The sequence below is a fragment of the Neolamprologus brichardi genome, chromosome 16 (genome assembly GCF_056152115.1).
Source record: "Neolamprologus brichardi isolate AB-2024 chromosome 16, ASM5615211v1, whole genome shotgun sequence".
Classification (NCBI taxonomy): domain Eukaryota; kingdom Metazoa; phylum Chordata; class Actinopteri; order Cichliformes; family Cichlidae; genus Neolamprologus; species Neolamprologus brichardi.
The window spans coordinates 9,322,639-9,349,948 of record NC_142119.1 but is presented as its reverse complement, the minus strand read 5'-3'; the positions used below and the strand labels follow the sequence as shown (position 1 = coordinate 9,349,948).

The 27,310-nt window shown below is 39.7% G+C and overlaps 1 protein-coding gene across 1 annotated transcript in view; it reads right to left on the bottom strand.

Annotated features, from left to right (window-relative positions):
• Positions 1-27,310, bottom strand: part of tbx15 (T-box transcription factor 15) — a 39,345-nt gene that overhangs the window by 9,722 nt on the left and 2,313 nt on the right. Inside the window, exons 2-7 of the mRNA XM_006793595.3 lie at positions 25,049-25,252; positions 18,845-19,052; positions 14,272-14,373; positions 6,117-6,288; positions 462-629; positions 140-204 (exon numbers count right to left, since the gene is read on the bottom strand). Coding sequence (XP_006793658.1) covers positions 140-204; positions 462-629; positions 6,117-6,288; positions 14,272-14,373; positions 18,845-19,052; positions 25,049-25,235 — 902 coding nt within the window. The 5' untranslated portion in view covers positions 25,236-25,252. The remainder of the gene's footprint in view (positions 1-139; positions 205-461; positions 630-6,116; positions 6,289-14,271; positions 14,374-18,844; positions 19,053-25,048; positions 25,253-27,310) is intronic.

Here is a 27,310-nt window from a genome sequence, read left to right as displayed (position 1 = left end):
GAGAATTTGAATCACGTGGTTGTTATTTTTCTCTTTGCATGTGTCAGCTAAGACTCAGTATAACTGCTTTGGCTGATAACAGAGACAAAGCACTGAAGACACCTAAGGAGGGTGTATGGATGATGTTGTAACAATGTACCTGTTTCTTCCAGAGTCTCTGAAACCTTTGGCAAATGGGTTGCGGTCAATCTTTAGTCTGGTAATCTGCAGAAAAGGACAACATAGAAAGAGACATTTTATTTATAAACTTTCAAAAATGCTTCAGTAGAAAATGCCATCGCTATAAACTGTGAGGAATTTTAAGAAAGCAGATTATATAAAGGGATTTTTTTAAGCTTTTCTGAGATGAGTAATTTCAGAGCACTTCTGAAATTACGTCTGATTTCTCTCTTTTTTTTTTTTTTTTAAAGTAATATCCTGTAATCAGTTTTTACTATGGTGATAAAATCAGAGCTGAATACCTGCTGGTTCTGATAAGCAGTGACTGTGGTAAAGACTGTCTCGGGGAAGCTGAAGGTCTTAACTCCTTCCCCACTGGGCACTGGTTTGTTTGGAGACAGTTCACTGCTGAAGTCCTTCCTGATGACATGAACACGAGGCTGATACTTGTGCATGGAGTGGAGGATGATCTGTAAATATGAGAAAAGAAGAGAGTGAAGTGCAGTCAGTCATTTTGTGGGAATGTACGCAGGGGTGCGTAATCTGTGAAGGATGATCTCGGTAGTTACAAATCTGTGTGTGAATGTGTTATAGGTGCCTTGAAATGTACAAAACACTCAAAATACAACAGAAAAACCTCCGTCCTAAAATAAATAAATAAAATAAAACGCTTTCTTGTAAACATCAATTAGCTGCACTGATTCCCAACCAGGGCTACGTGACATTAAGCGGAAACAAAGTTCTCACTGCAGTGACGCTGGCTTGAGGATTATTTCACATTATTTCACAGCAGAGCGGAGGCGTCAGACAGTGTCGGCCCCAACCTCGCCTCAGGCTTTCAGTCTGCTCCTGATTAATCTGAGAGTGAGAAAACCTCCCCAGAGCCAAACACCCACAACCCCCCCACCACCTCAGCACTCTGTTACAACAGAGGGGGTCATTTCAAACTAGAGCCGCAGGGGGAAAACACCTCTGAATATCAAAAACATTACATTCAGTGTTCCAGACCTCAAATCGCACACACTACACGCACACGAATCATGACTGGGCATCTGCATGGAGACGCATGTGCTGATCTGCAGTCTTCATTTTAAAGACATGTCTCCATCTGTGTTGCTCGGTATTCATTTTTGTGGTGTTTTGGCATGCTCTGCCCAGTGATGACCTGCCAATCAAACGGCGTGGGCGGGTGTTGTGGTTTATCTTTACCCGGGTGGTCAGAGGAACGGTCTCCAGGCATAAGTTTTGCACCATGGAAAAAATACTTCACATTTTGTGGGTTGTTTTCAGACTACGTTTGTTTCAATTGATAAAACAGAGCTGTGAAAAAAAATTGATCTTGGAGATTTTAATGTTTAAATATAGTGATATCAAATCAAATCAATCAAGTTTCAATTTGTATTGTCTGCCACTCCAATCATAAGCGCTCAAGCAAAATCCAGTCGTGTTTTCAGTTTATTTACAGACTTTAAATAAAATGTAAATTATAAAAAAGAAAAAAAAAGTTATTTTTCTTGTGGTTCAACGTCACACTTTGACTCGCTGAACTCAGAACAAATGACTCAAGGAGCAGCCAGAGGACATCAGCTGACAGTTGTTCACGCTCAAATACAATCATTTAATAAGTGGTGTTTTCATTTCCGTGGTAGGTAATGACGTTCTTTGGACCCCCTTTGAAAATAATCTGGACATTCACACCAGGGACACCAACACATGCACATAACAGATGTCACGTGCATGTCCACCAAGTTAGATCCCGTTCAATGTTTAAGGCACATTTGGCTTTAATTGATTTTTTTAAAAACATAGTTAAAACACTTTAATGACCATAAACAATTAGTAATCAAAGCAAGCCTGTGATTTCAGCTGTGAAAACGGTCGAGGATTCACTGACTGTATATGAGTCAGCTGTGTCGCTGGAAGGTCTTTTACTCAGTATAAAAGAAAAAGAGGCAAAGGCCTCAAAGCAGACTGTAGAAACATCTTCTGTGGCATTTTGAACGGTTTCACACAGCAGCATTGATACGTTACCATGCAATGGATCATTAACAAAGAACAAAATAGAAGTAACAAAAAATGTTTTGGCTAGTCGAGTCTGCTTTAGCATTTTATTAGGTTTTCCCATAGAACAGTGAGAGAGGGACAGCATGAGGCAGATTTGAAGCTATAAGAATGCAGACTGAGGGTAATGAGTCCATGCAGGCACTGAGGTAAGAGAAGCTTTTAGCTTGCGGCACGGTTTCCCCCGTGTGCAAATGACACAAAACTGCTGGACGGAGAGTTTTCACCGCATTTGAAAAATTCCTGAAATTCAAAACTTTGGTGTAATGAAAGCAAAGTGCAATCTTGATATAAAACAGTTACACTGTTGCTTTGACTAACATTCAACAGTCTTGCAAAAATACTTGCAAATTAATTGCATGTTGATAATAACTGCAGAGTTTAAAAATACAAATAAAATGTGAATGCATTAGTAATGCACGTACAATAACATAGATTAAAAAGTGTACTTTTTTGTAATCTCTTACCAACTCAAACAACACACACTTTAAAAAAATGTAATTAGTTTGCCAAAAAAAAAGGTAAAACAAAAAGTTACAGTAATTTGGTTGACATCATTACTGCTAATATTTTTATGTTCAGATTTTCTATAGAATAGCATTATTATGTAAAATGATTTATATTATAAGAATATTATATTGTGAATTTATTTTTAACTTTATTTTTCAACATAATCATCATCAAGATGAAACTGTATGAATGCATAAAATAAACTTTTATAAGCTTAGATTATTTATAGTATATATAGCAGAACACAGTTACTGGTGGAGTATAAGTTCCTGCTGGATTTGATGTCACTTTAGATTATTTGAAATTCTTGTCCATTTTATTCCATGTCATTTATTTTACGGTTATGTTAACATAAAGAAATTCATTGCAAAATAATAATTTACAAAAAATAAACAATATAATATGGAAAACAATATGACATGACTTGTTAAAGTTAATGTGTTTTTATATTATTGCTGTGTTATTTTGAATTGAGCAACCTGGGCATTTCTTTCATATATGAATTTTATCCTTAATGAATGACGGAGCGCTGCAGGTTAAAAAAGTATCTAAAGTCATACAGTCAACAATAAATCATGTTGTTTAAGCTGATAATGTTTTGTATATGTGCTCTATATTTAACCCCTGTCTCTAAATATCTCGAGGTGGACTTCCAGCGCTGTCTGCGCTTCACTATTAATTCTGATTTTTGATTGTTTAGCTCTACACAGGTGAGATCACCTCTTATCTGCTTACAAGTGCTGTGAATGGATCAAGTTTTCATTGTAAAATGGCAACACTGCTCTGATAATGCGCTCGGAGAGACGTGCAAAAATATTGATTTTGCTCACAGACTGCTTCTGTTGTGACGCCTGATGATTCATGACACGTATGGTTTCTGTTTGCGATGAGGCAGACATTTCACGACACCACAAGTCAGGAGGATGAGTGAGACGTGGTGAGGTTTCCCACACAGGAAGCTCCCAAATTAATTTTCTTTGGCCACTAAAGACCCTCCAGGGAAACAAAGACCCTAAAGCCGAGCAGCAGGAAAGGAAAGACAACTTCCCGTCACTCTGAAGAAGCCCTGCAAGCGAATCGTCCAGATGTTGTTACTTTTGTCACCACTGAGCTGATGCGATCATCTGCAGAGCAGTAACCTGCCGTGCCCACGCAGTGCGCTGCACAAATGTGGAACCCGCCATTTTGTCACAGAGCAGGCGACATCATGGCGGTGTCACTACAAGGCTTCTATAATAACTGTATGATCTTTTTTCTCAGTAACAAAGTTGATTTGTAGCAACAGAAACTCTGAACTCTCAGACAGGCACTGTGTCATCCTTCCTCTCTTAGCACCAGCTCTCCTTTAGTTTCTAAAAGCACATGGAGTTCATGCAGACTCGAGATGACAGACTTTTATGGCTGCTGTGGCTAGCATGTTAGCAAACGTCTTGCTGAATTTAGAATAAACTTAACTTTTGATGGACTTGTCTCCTCCACCAGTGTTGATAAGAAAAAAGTAACTTTCGAACTCTACTCCAACAAACCACTCAGTGTTTATGCAACTTCTGCTGCTGGCGATTGCTGACGTCACAGGTAGCGGTGCTGCTACACAAACAACCTTAGGTAGTTTTCATATTATCTGTATTATATTTGGCCAATTTTTCTGTTAGCTAGGGCTAAGCATAAGAGGACAATTAAACTAACAGCTTTCACCTATTATAATTCCGTTCACATGAAACTCATTTCTACCTTAAGAGGAGGAATCAAGTGGAAATACAAGACGGATTTTAGCTTGCTGGCCACTTGCTGATTATATATAAGGAGGGCAGTAAATCAGACAAATTATGGTCGAGGTTTTTGCTTTACAGTTAAATATTTCACCTATGAAGCCCGGATAACATATTTTAAGCAGCCAAGAAGCAATAAGAGGCTCACTATAGCTAACTACCTCTGTTACTGACTGGATACAAGCAGGGCAGTAAATCAGAGAGACTGTGGTCAGACTTAAAATTTAGCACAGTGATGTGGCTGCTGGAGCGTACTACAAATCAAATTCAATCATTTAAATGACCTTAACAAAATCCCCCAAGGAAAGGAAAATGATATATTCAAACAAGGAAACTTTTAATATCTTTCCACTTTAATCCTCTAAATGAGCTTCACTCGGAGCAGCCCATCCTTCGAAAAAGGGGGCGGCCTGAGCGTGAATGCACTATATCTGGTTCGATTCTGAACAAGTCTCACGGCTCTGTGAGTCCCGAAAGCGTAAAATCTACGAAGAAACGTGTCGACTTTCATTTCAAGAAAACACTTCAAAACATTTCCATCCACAAGCTGCCACACAGCTCCAGGAGTGCACCGAGTGCATGTGTATAAATCACAGCTTGAACATTTAAACCAAATGCAGCTCAGATAGGTCACTCTGTTTTTAAATTATTTAAATTGTTGTTGTGGTCCAAAGTTTTGGCAGTGGCACAAAATGTATTTTTTATCCACACTGCTGCTTCAGCTTTCATTTAAAATATTTCTAGATTTTGTTCTAAGATATAATGACGAACATAAACGACGATTTATTTGCAAATTTTAAAAACATAGTGTTGACAAATAATCTGCTTTGTATTCAGATTATTTAGCTGCGTAGCACCATTTACTCACATTTGATTGGCCTTTGGGTCCAGTGGCCTTAAAGTTGCACATGGGCCCTTCAGCAGCAGTTTAAGAAAGTGAGCTTAAAGTTAAACCATTAACATTTTACACTACATGATTTGAAGTTATCGTTTCATTGTTGTAAATAAATGGACTGGTTCTTATATAGCGCTTTTCTACTCATCTGAGCACTCAAAGCGCTTTACACAACTTGTGCATTCACCCATTCACACCCATTCGCACAAGCGCATTTTTCTAAGTGCATCATAGCTAACATTCACACAGATTCATACTCCGATGGATGCATCGGAGAGCAATTTGGGGTTGGTATCTTGCCCAAGGATATTTGGCATGCAGACTAGGGGAAGCCAGGAATTGAACCACCAACCTTCCGATCAGTAGATGACCTGAGGAGGTGAGCATTTAAGTTATAAATGTAATCTAAAAGACTGATCTAGTGTTTTGTAAGTAAGTTCTACTCTTCATGTGTCTTCACTGTTAAGTCAATACAAAAAAAATCATCATATTAAAGGAACTTGTATTTTTTAAAGTTACAAATCAGTCAGCCATGAAGAAATGTGCAGTTGATCAGCTTTGTTATAAATTCCAGTCACAGGAAGAATTTGCTTATTTCACACAAAGGGGGGTAGATTTGACCAGACATCAAAGTGGAAGTGATGAAACATCCAGACTCAAAAGTGCCATAACAGATGTTTTGTTGTTGTTAACTTAGTAGCAGAGAAAAGTCTTGTGCTTACATGCCCCTGGTCATCCAGCTCGTTGTTGGTGAGTTTGAGCTTGTCAAAGCTGACCACCTGCCTCATCCACGTGTCCCCTGAGGCCAAAGAATCTGGGTGGATGTAGACCCGCGGAGGAACCGGAGAGTCTGCGTTTCCCGCCACCATCCACTTGGAGCTGTGGTACACATACCTAGAAAACACAGTGGGAAACCTGGTTTAAGCAACGCTGGCGCACACAAACGGATACACGAGGATGAGTCTGAGCTTATGCTAGATATACAAAGGTTTCATTTGACATTGCATGTTCTAGAAGACCTGTGCATGTTTAAATCGAGTAACTCTAAATGTTATTGTAAACTTTTTTTTCAGACTTCTTCTGCTTTGATTTCTTAATCATGTTCCCCAGAAAGTTAGTCCATGACTAGTATTCCCTCCCCACTTCACTGTTTTGAAAACTCATTTGAGGTTATTTGAGGGTTAGAGGGGTTATTATAAAGCCCGTTTGGATTTCAAATAAGCCAGAGTGACTTTCTTTTTTCTTTTTTCGCTTCGCTGGAAAACAAACTCCAAACACTCGGCCACGTTGCCACAACACCGGCTGTTAAAAAACTCATCTGCTGTTTCTTCATTGCGCTTGAAATTTCTAACAAGCGCAACATAAAATATTCCATATGCAGTCGCACGCTCCGCTGCATAGTTTCAATTAAGCAAAGCCGTAATATTTGACGATGTTGTGTGTGAGTTTGGGTACAATGGGCCGACCCACCCATTAAACAGCAGGGAGAGAGGGAGAAGAAAGCGAGAGAGAAAGAAAAAAATATGACAAAAGTAACTGACTTTTACCCTCATTTTAAAAAGAAATGACAAGCCACAAGTTAACTCTGTGTGTGCTGATTAAAAAAACAGGGAAGGACAAAGAAAGGAATGAGTGCGATGGAAAACAAGGGAATAATGCAAGAAACAATGAGGGGGAAATAAAATGCGTGGAGACGAGACGGGCGGCCTTTGGGAGAGACGGACACAATGACGGAGATGAAATCAGCAGACGGAAAGGTGAAGGAGAGATAGGAGTGAAGCGCCAGAGAGAGGCTGAGAGTGAGTGCGGGAGAGAGAGTGGGAAGCACAGCTGTTTGCTTTTAGTTCTGGCCCTGCGCTCACTTGAAAGTGTTTTATCTGCAGCGTCTCTGCCAAAGTCATCACTCACCCCTGAAACATGGACAAAACTCTCATTTGGTCCTTTTGTTATTGCCTTGAAGGGCTGCACCACCCCGTTTTACCACACATTTATGTCCAAGACAAAAAACATAAAAAGAATATACCAACTCGGCCTCTTTGTGAGCATTTGAAAAAAAGCATATAGGGGGTGTTTTTGGGAACGCTGGCAAACACACCCTCTGGCCACCATATTGGAGCTAAAGTCAGCATGCTATATTACATTTGTAAGTAAATGTTTGTCAGACAGGAGGAGTGGTTCATGTTCTGTTTGGGAGCTTTGTGTTTTTCACTTTGCGCTGCATTGTTGTTTTTTTAACTTTTGCTTTTAGGAGCCTTGCATGTTTAAAAAGAATGAAGCTTAGCCAGTAAGATTAAGTCCAAGGAAAGTTAGGATTGAGAGTCCCGTTTTTGCATTGCTACAAGCCTGGAGCGTTTAGCCATGAACCCTTACATATGCCTATGACACTCCAACAGCTCGCACACATCACAGCATTGAAAAGCCTGGGAAGGCCCGTGTGCTGGATACACTGATGTGTGTGTTTTTAGCAAACAAACTCAAAGGTTTTCAATGCTGGACTAGTAAAAAGTCATTCAGCTTACTTAATATGTTTTCTTAAGTGGCTTGGACTTGAGGAGTGAAGACGCATACGCACACACAGACACCGACTGAACTGAAGGCTGCATCTACAAATGGTCTTTGTTAACAGCCTCGTGTCTAATGCACTCCACAACCACACAAGCCAAAGTTTTCATTGGTATTTCTTCCTCTCTCTGCCCTGTTTGTTACACCATAAACAGCGAAATCATCACAGGAATCCAGTTTTCAGCAAACCATGACGAAGCTGAATGTTTCTGCACAGTTTGCAGAAACCACATGATGAGATGCCATATTAGGCCAATTTGATTCGGGGGGGGGGGGTTTACACTCATTATTCCAATCCATTTCATCATTCATTAATCTATGATGGATTCGTTCTTTGTGGATTTCCCACGCATCAAAACAGGAGTTTACATGAGATTTCTCCCCACTCCTGATCACTGTTACGACATGTTTTTACCTGGTGTTTTGACCTGAACAGGTGTAATAATAATATAATATGTATCTTCTTTTTTTTCTCGTATTTTTGCTCCATTTTTGGTCTCCACCAAAATTGAATAAAATATCGGTTGGTAATAATTCTCTGGTTGTTTGTTATCATAAATGATAACATATATACTCCCACGCTGAAACTTTATAACAAATACATCTTCTTCCCGATTGTAAATATCAGTTAAAATATAACATGTATAAAAGGTATTTATTAAAATGTCTTTGCTTGCTATTAAATGCAGAGATTTGGTACAGTTAACAGAAATCCCTATTTGACTACCGTGTTATCTAATATCACCTCCACACATGGCTCTGACTTTTGACCTTAACACAAACACACATGCATATGCAGACCCACAAAGGATGCCAGGCGTTTCTGTAATTTCCTGTTTGGACTGCTGTTTAGGGTTACGCTCAGCGTAGTAGAGAACGTGTTAAGAAACGAGGAAACTTTAGCCCCAAACAGGACTGGAAATCTGATTAGTCCCTCGCTTTCATCTTCCATAAATCTGCCATCTGGCACCGGCACGATCAATAAAGACCGGACTTTATGTGACACTCTTACTGGGCAGATGGGGGTGAGGGGAGGGGAACTCCGTCCCTCAGCCAGCACCAAACCATACAGCTGACAAAACTGAACTGCAACGCCTGTCTCACACACACAGACACACAAACACACAGTCATATAGACTGGGACACTGAAACACACAAATAGAAAAACACACAAGAAAAAAGAAGGGAAAAAATGGTTGTCGGTCTGTACGTGTGTGTGTATTTGTCCAGCTCATCACACGTATACTCTTACAGAGGCTGGCATGCACATAAAAACACACATTTACACACTTGCCAAGCCCGGACTGTATATTGAGTATATTGAGTTACTGTACTGACAGAGTAAATATTGCTATTGAGTTACCATTCAGGGTTGACTTCTGAGTTTGTAAGAGAAGACCAGCAGCTCTCCGTACGCATACACGTGTGCTCTTGATTTTCTATGCTTGGGAGGCCCAAACTGCCCTGTGAAGTTATTTTGTAAGTTCTCACAGGACCCGTGAAGCAGGGTTACTGTTTATAAGAAAAATACTGGGATTATTCAAAGCTGAAAGTGGGTTTAGGGTTCAGATGAGGTGCCGGTTAAGGTTGATGTCAAAGTGGTCCTCATAAGTATGTCAGACTGAAGGCCCATGAGGCGTGTTTCCCCTTTGAGTACGCATTCCTTAATGTTAGTTTTCACTCATTTTTATATGCGTGTTTCTATTTATATACAAAGATTTAAGGTCCTCACAAACTGCCATAAAGAAAAAGAATGTCTGGAATTGATGTGATTACATGAATGTGGCTTTGAACGATCAGATGAGTTTTAAGGAATGAACGGCTGTGCATGCAAATCTGACAAGGCACAGTGTGTGTGTGTGTGTGTGTGTGTGTGTGTGTGTGTGTGTGTGTGTGTGTGTGTGTGTGTGTGTGTGTGTGTGTGTGTGTGTGTGTGTTGTTGCTCTTTTAATTGTTTCTGAGTATCCAGTCATTAGGTTCTTTTATTTTTATACTTATGAAGATCAAACAACAGTCAAGAAGGTTGATTTACTTTTACAACTTGACTTCAATTTTCGATGGAGACTATGTTTAAGATATAGTTGGTGAACCCTGGTTGGAGGAATTACTGTCTGTTTGGCTGTTTCTGTGCCTTTTCTACGTGTGTGTTTTTCTGCTTCAACACAAAAGAACCAAACACAATCCTAACAGAATTTTTGCTAATAGAAGCAAATAAACATTTGTTTAAAGAAAGTTAAGGACAGTCAATTTGTTCAGAGGGGATATGTAGGATATATTTGGTGCAATAAGATATCCCCTAAATTTTGAATCCAGTGGCCACAATTAAAAGCTATGTAAAAGTTATACATCTATATAATGCTACAATATTCTAAGTTATTAAACTTAGAATAGGTTTTCTTCTTCTTCTTTCAAAATGAAGTCAATTTTCCAGTCAACGTACATTTACAGCATTTTTAAAATTAAGATGGGATTAGTTTATAGGGTTGGGAAACTATGATTGACCCCATGACTAAAGTAACGTAATCATTTTTGCATACATCTGTCTTTTATCCTTGCAGATGTCTGTGAATATGTTGGTGGCTGTTTGATCCATTTTCCCATTTCTGTGCAGGAACCTGCGCATGTTAAAGCAAAACTGCAATGTGCACTGCCACACACTCGAAGCAAAGAGGTATGCTTGAGGAGCCAGACAGACCCCACGCTCAGTGGCCTTAACTCAGAACGAACCAAATGACTGTCCACATAAAAGAAGTGTAATATATGGAGATTTAATGAGTGTGGTACCAATGAGACGTTCCTAAGGAGGGGCAGGGAGCCCAAGTAAAGCAAGTCGATTCCAATAAAGACCTTATTTCCAGACCCCAAACTCCCTGGGACTCTGAGACACACCAGTGACAGCTCCCAGCTCAGTTTGCAAAGCCCTGTGGTAAATTCCCCAGCCAGGAAGAAAATCCTATTTAATTTTACAAGATCTTCTGGCCTCTAAAAATCCTCCATGTCTTGGTTCGCTGGTGGGAGAGCAAGGAGAGGCGGCAGGGCAGAACGTCTGCTATACGCTCTGGTGGAAAACTTTACATTATTAAACAATGAAAAGAAATGAAGGGTGCAGGGAGGTCGAATAAAATGCACTGATTGCAGAAGTCACTTTATTTTAATTTGCTAATTTGTCTTTTATGCAGACTTTTATTTCTTCCTGATGAATGAATTTTAATTGAGTTTGAGTGGTCGTGGGGGGGAATGACATGGTTTTGTTTTGCAGAAAGAGAGGAGATCTATTTGTGGTGCACTCAGCTTTTGAACAAATAGTCACTCTCACACGAAAACAAACAAGCTCGCTGCAATCATCTTTTGTGCAACAAAACTCTCTGCTTTAAAAATATGCCCTGTAAAACACTGCCGATACACTCAGATCTACCACACACACGCAATTATGTTGCCACTAAGTCAGTCAATTTGATCATTATTAATACATATATGTTTGCTTGAGCGCTATATCAATTTATCTATCCAGGCAAAAGAAAAAAGTTAAAGAGCTGTTTATGTTTTCTCATCATTGAAAAACATTGTTTAAAAACCCTAACATCTGAAATTAAATCCACACCGCAAGTTAAAAACACACTTCCAATTTAAGCTGAAGATGCCAACCATAACTTTTGGATTATAAGAACTAACATGAATATTTTCTTAAACTATAGCTAAAGAAGGAAAAGCTTTATTATTGACAGGTTCCGTTTTTTTCTTCTGAATTTTGAATATTGATTATGATGATGCAACAACCGCAATAAAAAAAAACTGCAGCAACAGAGCAGGAGAGAAATGGAAAATGTGTTTAATGCTTAAAAACACTTCATCGTATAGCTCACAGCTAAATAGTTGCATTAGAAACATCACTAAGTATAAAAAGAGCATCGCAGAGAGGTTAAAATGTAAGAAAAAGGCTAAGAGCTTCACCACTCTGTGACAGACTGTTTGGATCAATTGTTCAACAACTGAAGTTCAGTTTTAAACAACTTCACGGAATCTAAAGAAGTGTCTGTGGTGAAGTTAAAAGCCAAAAAACAGAAACTTATGTAGCAGAAATCACTCCGTGAACTCAGAAAAGCTTCTGAAAACCACTGTCAGTGAATGCACCACAGTAGTGCTGAAGGATATAGAGGCTTTTTGTGTAGGGACATCCAGATTAAGTCTTTGACAAGGAAGGTCTTGATTATTTCAGCAAGACAGTGGCAAACCACAATCTGCACATATGACAACAGCACAGGAAACAAGGGTGCAGGTTCTAAACTGCCCTGTCTGCAATCAGGACCTATAACCTATAATTTAATCCATGTTTTTTCCCCATTTCCCCAAAAAATGTATAAAACTTCAGATCTTAAAGATTTGATAGGTGCTGTGGTACTAGTTTCACTTAAATAAAGATTTGCATTCTGTTTTTATTCACATTACACCAGCGGTCTCCAACCTTTTTTGCGCCACGGACCGGTTTATGCCCGACAATATTTTCACGGACCGGATTTTAAGGTGTCGCGGATAAATACAACAAAATAAAACTAGTACCGGTACCGAAAACAAGAAGATTTATTCATAACACACGTGAAAAGACCAAGGAAAACCAAGTTATCGATCAAAACGATAACAAAATAACGCTGAAAACCGATAAAAACCCTGAAAACTATACATTTCACACCTGAGCCTCAACTCTCGCGGCCCGGTACCAAACGACTCACGGACCGGTACCGGTCCAAGGCCCGGGGGTTGGGGACCGCTGCATTACACGACAGCACACCAACCTTTTTAGAACAGGGTTGCATTTGTTTCGATCAATCTCGAGTTTTCAGTTTTCCGTAACAATGGTTAGACCGAGTGAAACAAATGCGCTGGGAGGAGACGCAACATCTACAAAGTAAGTCATTGTTTGATTTTGTGTTATCTTTAGAATTAGACACATCGCAGTAATAAAACATAGATTTTTGCCATTTTTACCCTTTCAGGTTATTATACCTCACCTTTGCTAAATGAGATTTTTCTGTCTGCTTTGCTGTGATTGCTTTTAGTGCTTAGGGGGACCCACTGCCAAATCACTTGAAACACAAATAGCAGCATCTGTGAAAAAAAACCTTCACTGGTCAAATTGTGATTGAGATAAGTATGTAGGTCATGGATTATTTGCCTTATTATTGCTTCAGGACAAAGTTCCAGCCTGTATTAGCAGTAATAAGAATAAAACCAGACGTGGTCTGTGTAGAATATGTGCAGGTGAACCCCAGCCTAGAAAACTTGGACGGTCAGCTACAGCAGCAGCAGGTAGATGTGCAGCGTTGCATTTTTCCCATTTTGACCTCATTTTTTCCACCCGTTTCCCTGATTAGACTCGAATACTGAGTGTTATCCTATTTGCAGGCAGACTCTGGCTCTGCTGCTCGGCCAGTGGGATGATGAATACATTTCAATCTCCTCTCTCTGGCTCTGACTTCAGGGGCCAATACTGTCTGCCTGGATATCAGTCTTATTGCATATCCAGAGAGATCCATCACATGCGAGCCTTCTTCCTACACATGCTCTCTTTAATCGAATGATGGGAGCAACTACTTTTTCCTGCTCGGCCAAGAAGACGACAAGAACACCTCAAGTAGCAGTTGTGAAAAATGCGAAGCAGGAAAAAAGCTGCAATATCTTTGTTTAATCCAAATCCTGTTATGTACGACACCAACATGAGAAATGGTTGGAAGGTTAGAACAATCCAACTAGGTCAAAATGTTTACGCTCCATCCAGCGTTTTGAGAATCATCCAGGAAAGTAGAGTTTCGCTTCCAGCTTTAGCAGCAGCAGGGTGCAGGCTCGCTCGTGCGTTCGCACACAGAGATGTGACTGTGCATGTTTAGCCGTGCAGGGTTATTGGGCAAAGAGACTGCTACTTTCAGAATGAAGTGAACAAAAGGTACCCTTCTGTTGCTGATAGACAACATCTGCATAGTCGACCATGTTTAATGGCTTTGATAAAATACAATTACTCAGCATTTTCGCCACAGTTTAATTCTTGTCGTGGGTGAAAAGCATCTGAAAGAACATTTAGACCATCACGGGACATTAAACTTTGCCACCAAAACCCAAAAGAACAAAATCATTTTTGATTTAATGGCATTCGGGTAGGGAGAAGTCCATTTCTGCATTTGAAAGGGAACATAAATAAAGAAATAATAATGACTGTTTCCTATTACTTTCTTTAGCGAAGGACCTCTGTTTTAGATGCTACTCACTAGGCTAGGCTACATCAACCTTCACGCCCATTAATATGTTTGTGCAAACAGGAGGTACCTGTATCTCTTGTTGTCCACAGGCACTATGTCCATGGCAATGTAGTACTGCTGATGAGGGTCCAGACCTGCTATCTTTACACGCATGGCTGGAAACATCCTCCTAGAAGGAAAAAAGCAACATATGGTAATAGATGTGAGAGAGATTTATTTCACAATAACAACATGCTACATATATACACACACACACGCATACACACACACGTATAAATATATAAAATTTATATAAAATGTAATGGTTTTGTGATTTTCATTAGCTCATTCTTCAGATGAAGTGACTGTGCTACTAAGAAAAGGGGTCTCTTTTTTACTCCTACTGTGGAGTATAAAATATATTTATGGCTTTAAATATCTACAAAAAAAGTTAAAAAAGAAAAAACAAGAAGAAAAATTGGGAACAAAAACAAGAACACAACAAAGAAATGCTGCTGTATGCACATCTGTCACCCTTGTAATGATGCAGTACTGCCGACTGTGCAGACACTGATACTAGGAGCATAAAAAAAACACACTAATGATCAAAACCTCCACATTAAATGGTGAATTACACTAACAACAACAATAACAATTATATTAATAATGATAACAATACAAGAACATTGATTTAAAAATATTTAATTAAACTTTTTTCAGCTTTTGCTCTGTCAGCCTTCCCTCTCTATAATGAGGAAACATTATTCATTCATTTGAACAGTCCGGCTATTGTTGACGCAGGGATGTGAGACAGCACGCAGGCATGTTTTAGGCTGTTTATGCTCATTAAAACAGGCAATAAATAGACTAATTATTCAAGACATTTGAATCTCACTTCGGTTGATTTTCCAAAGATCCCAAATTTCTGTGTACAGTTTCAATTAGCCCTGATTATTCCTTTAATAGCCATACATCCAGTCTGGACAACTTCTGCCTGATACAGCTGACAGTCTTCTGAGCTTTACATATTATCTCCAGATTTATTAGATATTTTAATTTCTTTTTAAATCACATATATTTTTTTACATTTCTTGAACATATTTTTTAATTATCCTCTTTGCATTTATAAGAAAAATGCTATTATTGATTTTTTTTATTTTCACAGCACACACACATGTTTTTAAACATATATATATATATACACATATACACACATACACATACATGCATATATATATATATATATATATATATATGTGTGTGTGTGTGTGTGTGTGTGTGTGTGTGTGTGTGTGTGTGTGTAGTGTATATATATATAAATATATATATATATATATATATACACAGCAAATTCAAAAGTGTTAAATGTTTTGGTGTTAGTAGTCTTAGAGTTAATTTTACTCTAAGTAGAGTCACATTCTTTTAATGTAACTCTGAGGTGTAAAATGATAGTAGTTAAAATCGAGTGTTAAAAATGAGTGTTTCTATTTCAAATCTGGACGTGTTACAATGGAAACATTAACTCTTGACCTCTTAACTCTGAACTCCTACAGGGGCTATGACACCAATAGAGTAAATTCACAGACTCCGCCCCCAGCACGGCTCCAATCGAAGCTGAAGTGAAGCCGTTTCAGAACATTTTGCTCTACATATTTGAGTTGTTAGCCATGCTTGGTAAGTCATGTTTTCAAAGATTGTTTCAATTATTGTAATTAGCTTTTACTTCTGTGGCTCTTTGGAGTTGAGACAAAGCTGTGTGAAAGGCATTAGCCATGTTGCTCACTGATAGCATAATATTCTGTTTTAGCTAGCTGAAAGGTATTGTTTGCGGGCAAATACCACAGCCTTGAAAAAAAGCTTGCATGTGAATTTTCAGTCAAATTTCTTGGTCAAATACACCTAAAACAATGTCTAGAATGTGAAATGTTGATTATAATGGTGCTACTTGAAGCCTGAAAACGATCTCCCATAAAAAACGAGCAAACAGCAGTAGCAGACGTCCTGACTGGGTTCTACATTAGCACTTAGATCCCTCCAGAGTTTTGTGCACACGGTTTAGGTAAAAATGAAAAAGGTCGAGGTTTTACATTTAGTTCAGTATTACCTGTTGCCTGTGTCCTTGTCTTTTGGGAAAATACTTCACACAAGTAATGGCTCAAAAAGGATTCCTTTTTTTTTTTTTTTACTGTGCTGCAATTGATTTGTGCCATTAATTAGTGTCAACTAATTTTTATTCAATCTCCACATAGGATATGCTTGTGAAGATGGAATATGGGGGAGAGCAGAAGTGCGTTGAAGTTCCACAAAGTGATGAATGAAGGACATGCATATTGTATTTTGTATTTATTGTAATAAGTGATGAGAATGCTGTTATTTGCATTTACCAGCTCACCTATGTCAGACCTTTTGATAAACAAAATTCTAATGACAGTGAGAACATGTACACTGTTACATCTTTAGAAAATGTTTTGAAATTGTGGTGCACAGTTCAGAATAAATGTTTTTCAAAAACCATTGCGTCTTTTTAGTAAATGTTTATTTCCAAAAGAAATTTCTAGAAGTTCAGAACAGTAAAATTCCCGCTTTTTAGAATTAATTAGAAGATAACTCTTACGTAGTTAAACTAAAATACTCTTTGAGAGTTAATATATAAACTCTTAACACCTAGTTAGCATTAGTAAGTGTTAAATTATCAACTCCAGAGAGATTTGGTGTTTAACACTAAATCAGAGTTAACATACCAACTCTCCAAAAAGAGTTAAATTAACACTCTCTGGTGTGGACCCATATAGACACTTTAAAAGTGTTGAAATCAAATCTGACAGTGTTAATTTGGACATGCTGGATTTGCTGTGTATATATATATAGTTGATTTTTCTGTGTGCATCATTTCCATTATTGAATTATTGAAGTGGAGAAGAATCCTCATTGTATTATTCATTCTGCCAAGCCAGTGACCCCTGACCTTTGGCTTTTAACAATACTGTGCAGGTGTATTACCTTATTTTAAAACAGTTGAAGCTGCCTTTTATCCTGTATCGATGATTTATTTGGATTTTATGCCTAAATATTATCAACCAGCTCGTCATATTTGGAAACTATAGCCTGCAAAGCCTGAGACTGGAAGTGATGCAAACCGCATGAAAAATGTCCAATTTAAAGGGAAAAACTGCACCCATATTAAATAAAAGTTTGTATATGGAGAGGGAGACATTTCAGCGTAATTCCTCATTTTGCACTTCAAACGCCGCGTTGTTCCCCTGTTCGTTTAACGGTCGTAAATCGGGGCCTGCCTAATGAGAAAAGAGGGCTGTTTTCTTGCTTCCCTTCTCTTCTGGATTTATGAGCTTATTATGAGCAGGCCGTGAAATACGTTCGGCGACGGTCGCGTCCGCCTTCACTCTGCTTCGGCGCAAACTGATTGCTGCTCTATTTATGAGCCGATTACCAATTTAAACCCAATTCATAAAAACGGCCAAGTGTAGCGTGTGACGGCGGGAGGAGGGCGACATGAGACCGTATTTCAATCTGAAGAGAGGAAGAGCTGAGAAACAGCTTTGGGTATATTTGAACTCAGGTTTCCAAAGTGTTGTAACAGGAAAAGAAAAGAGCTCAATAAGATGGACCAAAGCAGATCTCATAATAATTCTTCTAAATGTAAAACAAATACAACTCACCTGTTAAACTGAAATAATAATGATAATAATGTAGTGTGCGATATTTTTAGAATTTATTTTTTTAGCTGTGTTGCAGAAAGGAAAAAGCAGTTCTCCCACAGGCCTACATACATTTCTACTATAGTTAGGGAATGGAAGTGTTTGAAATTTAATGTAAATTTAATTAATTTAATTATCAATACTACTAGTAGTAGTATTGATGATAATAATATTTTTAAATAATAATAATAATAATAATAATAATAATAATAATAATAATAATAATACAAACATGAATGAGATTTTTACATGAAAATTTCGCAGTGTTTCCAAAACATTTTGATTCAGTAGACCTAAAACATTTTAAAGAGGCAAATTGTTCTACGGAAGTGTAAAGAGTATCAGAGCGTAATTAGATGGAATAACAGATACAGTGTTAAAGGGGGCTATTTGCCTTCAAGTGGAAACATTATCAGAGGTGTTGTTAGTCATGCCGACTGTTGTGGAGCGAGCGGGGAAATGTCGGAAACGCACGGCGCTGCGGGCGCAGGGATAAAGGTACTTCCTTCAGGATCCGCAGGTCAACTTCTGTTCTCGCTCCGTGTTTGGACTGTTGGCCCGAGAGAGCACAAAAAAGCCGGAACATGTTACACAGATTAATTAGAAGCAGGTCTCCTTCTTTTCCGACATCAGGAATAACCTGCCGCGTCACGAGGGCCTGAACGCAGCACTGCGGCCTGCATGTGCAACACATTAACACCCTCCAGACAGAGCGCAGAGAGGTGTGTGTGTGTGTGTGTGTGTGTGTGTGTGTGTGTGTGTGTGAGAGAGAGAGAGAGAGAGAGAGAGAGAGAGAGAGAGAGAGGCCTGTGCTTTTGACACAAGCGGGAGAGACTTGTTTTCATACGCTTACCTCTAATTAAATAAAATAAAAAATAAAATGAAAAAGATGGGTGGTTGTGTGTGATAAGTTTGGATGGAGCAGGGGGTGTATATGAACCTTACCTGCCCGCTTTGGTGATGATCATCTCCGTGCCGATGTCGTGGAAGCGCTTCCACAGGTCCGCGCACTGCAACTCCACCTGAATCTCATCCATGGAGGCCGGGGGAGACGGGTCGCAGGGGCCCGGGGCCAGATCGGCAGATGAGCCGAAAGAACACGACGTCCTCTCGGCTAGACCTTCTCCGTCCGAGCCGGGACTCGCCTCTGAGTCTGAGGGGGGAATGAGGAAGAAGATGAGAAGGCAGCTCTGAAACAGTGGAATTAAGCGCTTTAAGCTTTATGCAGGAAACTTGGCACGGCCAGAAAGTACAGCGCGGTTCTCTCGGCTGACTCCAAATCACCTGCCGGCTACAGCCGGAGAGAAGCGTTTGGCTTACTGGCTCAGGCTCGTCATGGAGTTCTGGGTCAGTGTCAAAAGCAGAATAAATGCTGCGTAAAGGCCTTTGAAAAGCGACTTAGAAAATATTAAATTTTAAGTCGGGCCACACAATGAAGAATTCTACTGGGAAACATTTAGCAAATGAAATTTCCACTCAAGTGTTCCTCCTGGACCAAGTTTTACAGACTGACCGTTCAAAGTCATCAGCGCAGTCACAGCGTTAGATAAAACGTTGCTCCGATCTTGAAGCAAATCCAGACCTACATGAGAGCTTTTCCATCTTTCTGAGCTTCTAATTCCCCCCAAAAACAACCAGAATGACCTCACTTTAATTCACGTCGCCCTATTTCAGTGTGCTTTAAACTAGCAGGCTACTATACAGCGGACAAAATAAAAAGTACACCTGAGAAATTCGAGTGGCTTTCTGTGAGAAGTTCAATTTACTCAGTTGAAATACGTCACCCAAGCTGTAGCTGTGTTATTTACATCAGAAACACTTATTACTTAAATTTGCATTCTACATTAAAAGCTACTTTCTTGTAATAATAATAGAATTAATTTAAAAAACGCTGTAAAACCCCCAAATCCCTTCCACTGAAAGAGGAATGTAGACTTACACAACCAGCAGTTGCTCTGCCCCCTTTTCTCTGCTTGAATCTGTAATGTGATTTAACACATGTGATGTCTTTTAGATTTCAAATTTCAACCTTTAGGGCTTAAATATCAAAAAAAAAAAAAAAAAAAAAAGATCATCTTTTTTTTCCAGCTGGGTTGCCAAAAACTTCAATGCTCAAATCTTTGAACCTGCACTTTATCCAGATAGAAACCTTCACAAGATCACCACATGCTTTCTCTCATTTCACTTTTCTCAGAAATAGTTTATAGTCGAATATCCTACACCCTTTCCAACACCACCACTACCACCACCACCACCACCACCCAGAAAGTAAAAAATAAAAAGAATCTAATAATGTATTATTTATTGAGGGCCCTGACACAAGGAGGTTGACTTGGCAGACTAAGGGCACACAAATACGGTTATGTAAATGCAGAGCCGCTGAGAGACTGGACAGAGTCCCAGGCGAAAAAAACACAGAGGCGCAGGCCGAGCCAAGCCTGCTGGAAACAAGAGAGTGAAGGGGAGAGATAGGAAGAGCAGGGGGCGAGGGGTGCAGTGACCACAGAGAGACGGAGAAAGTCTTTCTATCATCTTCTTGGGAGATCCTTCAAGTGTCACTGCAGCCAGTGAGGACTGTCACACATGATTCCCCTTAACTGTTCACACTCATGTACACAGTCATTCAGCTGCCCCCTCACACTTTATAAACACATGCTCCTGGTGCCAAAGGAGGAGGACAGGAGGGAGGGCTTACGTGAAATGAAGAAAAAATCAAGTCTGTATTACTCTAATTAATTTTTAAAGGGGCCTGTAAGGTTAGATCAAGCAAACTCAAGGCTTTCAATGAGAAATAAACACCTTGTTTTATTAAGATAAACAGACTTCTATTGTTAACCTGCTTTAGACATTTGCTTTTATTCTTTTTTTTTTATTGGTATATAATTTTCATATAATGTTTTGGCCTAGGGTTGAGTGTTTTCAGCCCTGCACCACCATCAGTCTCAATAATGTCCGCAGTGAAGTTTGATTAACTCTGTTTCAAGCTGTGTGGCACAACCTAGGACTCAACAGTGTAAGTCTGTCACCAAATTCAAATAAGAAGCTCAAATAAGGGCATAAATCTACAAGAATATCATTTGTCAGGTTTCAGTGTTGAATTGGGGTCTTCTAATAATCTAAACACATTTGCTAGTTCACTCTAACAGCAACGAGGTTCCAAACAAACAAAGAATGCGAACATCTGTGCCATCAAAATTAAGCTCGATCTGAATATTTGCAGTAAACATGGGCTGAAAAGCTACCCTGTGCGATCCACTATTGGCATCTCAAGCTAGATGGTGGTGTGTGAAGCAGAGGCGCTCAGAGGAAACAGATGCATTCCAGACAGCAAGAGCAGCTCGATTAAATGAGATAATTTTGGTATGAATGTCTTCAAGATGCAGAGGGGGCGAACCAAAGGACCAAGCTGGAGCCGGGCCGCCCTGACACTATAGGCTGAAGGACCTGTCCTCTGCCACTCGGCGGCTGCACACACACACGAACGCAGAGCTCTAAACCTAAATGACAAACAGGCAAACAAACCTAGCAACAGGTAGAGCTCAATGTGTGCGTTATGTCCATGTGTAGATTTAAATGGCACGTCTGAGGTCAGGTCACAGTTTAAGAACTCAGAGCAAAACAGGAAACACAGCATAAAACCTTTAGTCCAGATTCGCACAGCGCCAAGATTATAAGACCTGGGTTTTTGTTTCAGAGCTTAAGTTCCCACTTTATGCTGAACGAATAAAAACTGACATTTATTGATAGAAAAAAATTTGCCCACTCAGCAGAATTCTGTCATGACATCTGCTGTGGTTAGCTACACACGCACACACACACACAAACAGAATATCACATGGGGCCAGCATCTTGTGGTTCTTTAAGCTCATGCCAGGCCTTATTAAATTGAGACTAACACTGATGCTGGGCCACTAATTGGCCAAAACTGAATCGTCTGTGCTGTACATTAGAGTGCTCTCTTGTGTTGCAGTTCACATTTTGTCACTACACTGTCAGCAGAACTCAAGCGGGGTTGAACTGTAAACAGATAGTTATTAATATGTTAATAAGGAAAATGCTGAAAGTAATGAGGAAGTAGATTATTGTTATTTGAATTTATTTTATCACCAATTACCACTTCAAGATCGGATCTATCAGTGTAAAATACTGGTTTGAATTATTGAGTATAGATGTCTTATTAATTTCCTTCTAATGAACAGTACTAACCTTTTTAACCTGATTTGGGCTGCAACACTTTAAAACAATTCTACAAGTAGGTAATATTACAAATCATGCAACTTTTTAAAAAATTGAAAATACATGCCGAATATATCCCTTTGAAATGATCTGCAAATATCCGTTTGATGTTGGGGTGCACTGATAAAAGATGTCATGTCTTAGGTTGCAAAACTGGAAAAACGCCATCTGAAGTGGACAGCGGCGGTTAACCATCCACACCGTGAAAGCACCTGTTTCCTACACTGATGCAGACTGGAGGTGAGCAGTAAAAACTTTAAGCCCATCTCTCTCTATCAGCTTGCATGCTTACACAGAGAGGGAGCTTTTGGAGAAATGGCAAACTGAAGGAGCGGTGTAGTGACATTAATATATAATTTTACATTGATCTTAATAGGTTATAAATACCCGATTTTTAGCAAAACGTCAGTTTGTTGCATGGATTCAGTTCTGCGTATTAAAAAGTAATTATTATAAATTACCGCCATACAAATCGCATAATTCTGAATTCACAGTAGATGTAGTTTAACTTGTTAATCGATGTTTTAATGGATAAATATTATGAGTGTGTGGTGGAAGTAGTTCTGTGAGGTCTAACAAAACAACGTTTTTTCAGAGCTAACTGAGCTGCTGAGCTCTTCCAGGCAGGCTGTTAAATCTGAGTCTGGTTCAGTTCTGTGCTTGTCTCAGTCCTGCCCTTGTCTTTGAGGCTAATAAACGTGTTATACGACCAGCCGGCTTCCAGCATCGCCTGGAGTTGAGTAAAAATAAAATCACTCCGTTAAGGATTCCTCTAAACCACATAATCTGACCACAGAGACTCGCTGTTCTCGGTCACCTCCGCCCGACGCGCCAAAGTGGAGGCTTTCGGACTCAAGCAGGGCCCGCGGAACCTGCCAGGAATCCGCCTGCTAATGAGCGGGACAGAGGGACCAGGAACTGGTCCACTCAGCCACAAATTCTGAAACTATACAAAAACTATGAGGAGATGAACTTAGAGACCTTTCTGCTCCCCGCTGGACAAAAACAACATTTTAGTAAATGACTTGAAGGTTGTTTTTTTCAGTGACTACCAAGCTTTATTTTTTCTTGATGTGTTTACCCTTTCAAACACATACAGAAACAAGCTGCTTGTAATCAGCGTTTAGTTCCACCTTCCTCATTTCACCACAGACGGTCCTACACTTCAATAACAACTAACTTCCCAAGATAGCTGCTGGGAGGCAAACCCTCGAGAAAACTATAGTTTGGGTTTTGTTTATTCGCTTTTGTTATTTTTATTATTATTGCTTTTACTCTTTAAGGTTTGCGTTTGGATCCGTTTGAAGACCGGAGAGTAGCCGTGCGACCCCAAAGGTCAGACTGCTGCAGGCGGCGGGGTAGTGTTGGCCTGAGACCGTCTGAGCCAGCTCAAGGCTCAAAGCTCAGCTTCTACCTTTCTGGGCATTCATACAAACATTTAATGAGCAGTGATGCGGTTATGATATGACTTGATTCACACAGGCCCACGCGGTGAACTAATGTGAATTCACATGTGCATAGCGTACATTATCTACACAGCTCATTTAGTCATGTATATTAATTTTACTTTTCAAGTGACCAAAATCTTTTTTCGTGAATGATTTTAAAGATAAAACTAAATTGAATTGCAGCTGAAACCCGTGAAGTGAAAAACGAACATTGTGAACTCAAAGGGAAGCCTCAAGGTATTTAATAAAACAAAAAACAAACAAAAAAAAAATAGTCAGGGTTATTTTGCAGGGTTACTTAATCTCCACGCATTACCCCTTAAGATTGCTGAGACAAAACAGATTATGTTTTATTTAAAATATTTATATTGCGCAATGAAAATATAGAAATGCTGACTTGGCGCAAAAAAATTACAATGAAGTTTGTTTTGAGCTGCAAAAAAGCTATGATTTAAAAAAATTAAAATAAAAAAGAACAACAAACTATATAATTAACTTATTAACTTATTTTTTTTATTGCTTCATCGCGCATGCTTGTTTTAAGGATACGTATAAAACTATTTACCATAAAATATAATTATTTTTTGCCACGCTTTCTAATCTGTGATATTTATTTCACTCAGTTGTTATTATTATTATTTAGTTTTTACTTGAGTGCAGTTATGTACTCAAATATTTCATAATCATCTTGTGTGACTGTTAGTTTCATACAACACATTTAAAGCGCTTACCCGTTTTAAGCAGATGATGTGACAACATTTGATTTCTTTCTTTTTATTTTTCTTTAAGCGTTCTCTGTGCGCACTCGTGAATGGAGAATGGAGAATGGACGAGCTGTTCTGCGCCTTTGTGCGCCTTAAGCGATTCTCCACAGAAACTTTTTTTTTAAAATCTCATCAGAGGACAGTGTAATTGTGACTATTTAAAGGCTGCTCCTCTTCGAGGGTGAAACGTGTTAGACTGAGTGGTTAGTTTCAACCAGTGCACCTTCCTGCAGTAAACTGAGGCCTCCCTGCAGTTCAAGCAGATTATTGCTGGGCTAAAATGGCTCAAGGAGCAAACAGCTGATTCAAATGTGTTTTTATGTGTTTCTGGTGCAGCTTCACATTGTAATCCGCCAGTCCAGAGTCAAAACTTGGCCAACCCACTAAAAACCTATCAAATATCAACTAAGTCCTAAATGTTTTTGTGCTTTTCCATTATTATTATTGTTGTTGTTACTGATGAAAATCAACGCATATGCTGAATATATGAGACAATATCCCTGTAGACCAAACGCATAACTCCACAGGCTTGCATCTCAGTCTGTTTAATGTAAAGATCTGAACAATGTGGAGCGTGGACTCTGTGTGCTCTGCATGGGGCTGGGTCATTGAACACAGAGCCACGTTTTGACTCGGGACTTGTGGATTCTCAGTGCTCTGCAGTGACATTTGAGCGGTGTTGTGCGTGTCTGCGCACTGACCGGGATCCATATCCAGACAGTGCGCCGGATCCTCTCCGTCCGTGGCGAGGCTCTCCATGGACAACTCCAGCTCCTTCTCCTCCCAGCCCCGGAGCTTCCTCTTCTTGTTGGAGCCGATCAGGGCTTCCACGGAAAAAGCGTGGGCTCTAGAGCTCAGAGCTGCGGCAGATCGCCTCCTTTCACTCATTTCTCACAAAATCCACCCTAAGTGGGGGGAAGCGGCGAAAAACCCACTCCGTCCGTCCAACGCAGCGAAGCAAAACAATCAAAAAAATAAAAAGAAGAAGAAAAAGAAAAAATGCACACGTCAGTGTTTACAGCGGATCGCAAACTCACCAAGTGTCCAAAGTAATCCCAACTGTGACTAGAAACGCCGCGACAAACTTTTAAAGGAATGACACAGTCCTGGCAGCGCGGCAGGACTCGGTGTTTTTGATGCGGTGTGCTGCTTCACGCGTTTCTCCGTGCTTCCACTCCGTGTCTTTTTCTCTCTCTGTCCCCCTCACTTCTCTCTGATTGATAATCACTTCTGGGGGAGTCTTTTTTTCCCTCTCTCTCTAAGGCGCAGAGGGCGGCTCTCCTGCGCTCTGGCAAAGCCGCGTGTCCAATGAGAAGTAAGAACACAGAGCTAGACAAAGTGTTTTGTCCAATGGCAGCAGCAGGAAAGAGCGAGTCGGGGAAAAGGAGCCATCTCTCCGACTGCAACAGCCTAACGAACTTACTCCATAATGAATCATATGGAGACACATATATGTTTTTACTGTGCTTTTATCGACATTAAAGGCAGGGCTTCATGTAAATACACCAATCAGATAATCAGATCATTATCAGTTCAAACTTTATGTGCTTAATAATATATAAAAATAAAAAAGACCTCAGCAACACACCTATTATAGTCTTTGATACCCAGATCCTGTAACTTCACTTTAAGTCCTAATCTGACTGTTGATCGTCAGCTTTGGAACTGCAGAGGCCGAGGCGAGGAGATGGAGACCACCACAAAATATTATTCTGATATTTTACACTTTCACAAAGTGCTTGAACCTGATTCCATCATTAAAAGTCGTTGCAGGAAAAGCTCAATTACAGCTCCATTGTGTCAACCCGACAGCTGAGGAACCGGAACAGAGCTTCAACAGGACAGGTGGGCTGATCTCAGAGCTGTGCGCTCAGGACACAACAAACGGAACGAGACGATTAGCAAGTGAAATTCTTGTGCTCTGCTCAGCTCGTTGAGGGCTCGTTTTTAACAGATCTGTAGGTCAGTAAAAGAAAAACAGAGTCGCAAGAAACATACGCGTACAGGGCTTAGAGACATCTTTTTTCAGATTAGATAATTTTGCTTGGAAAATGAGAGAGAGAGAAAAAAACACTGCCATCAAATTCTCGGCTGATTATTTTGTTTTGTTTCATATTTATGTTAATAACTGTCTAATTTGAGCATGAATTATCCTCAAACAATCCGCATTTAAATTTCCGACACATATAAAACCAATAATGGAATAATATCAGGCTGAAATAAATCTGACTAAACGATTATTTATTCCAGCTAATTAAACGATTGGAAAATAGAAACTTTGAGTTGCGAAAGTAAAAATGTACTATTTGTAATATTTTGGCCTGACGCAGAAGCGTATTTCCAAGCATTTTTTACCGGCAGGTAGAAAAGCTTTTATAGAAGACTAGCCCCACCTTTGCAACCAAATATTAAAAATTAAATATTGATACAAGCATGACGCTCAGCGTTATAATATAATACAGCGGGAAGATGATCGGTTTCTTGGGATCAAATCCCTCTTTTAAAAAAAATCGGCGGCCCTTTGTTGAGACTGTTTTGAGCTGCTGAGCTGCACGTGATCAGCTCAGTTCGGGGACGATCAGTTCCTGCTGGGGGAAATAATTTACACATTTTTCATCAGCTGCGGGTCGAAAATGTCAGGGGTGGGGAAAGAGCCGCGGATGATCGCTGCCTGTGTGATCAGTCAACACAAACGCATCTGTGGGAACCGGGCAGGCCCCAAGTCAGAGTGCCGCTCTTGAAAAAGGAGCTTTCCAGAGGTTATTGTTGTGCATCTGTCATCTTGAAATAAATACTGCGCGCACACGAGGATGGCTCGCAGGAAACTGAAGAAAAACGGTGAGCACATTGCAAAAAAGAAATAGAGGTGGGTAGCTTCATTATCCTGTACAGAGATCAACGCAGCAGGTATACTAATATGTGGACTTGTGGCGGCTTAAAAGGACATTACTTGCGCTACGCTC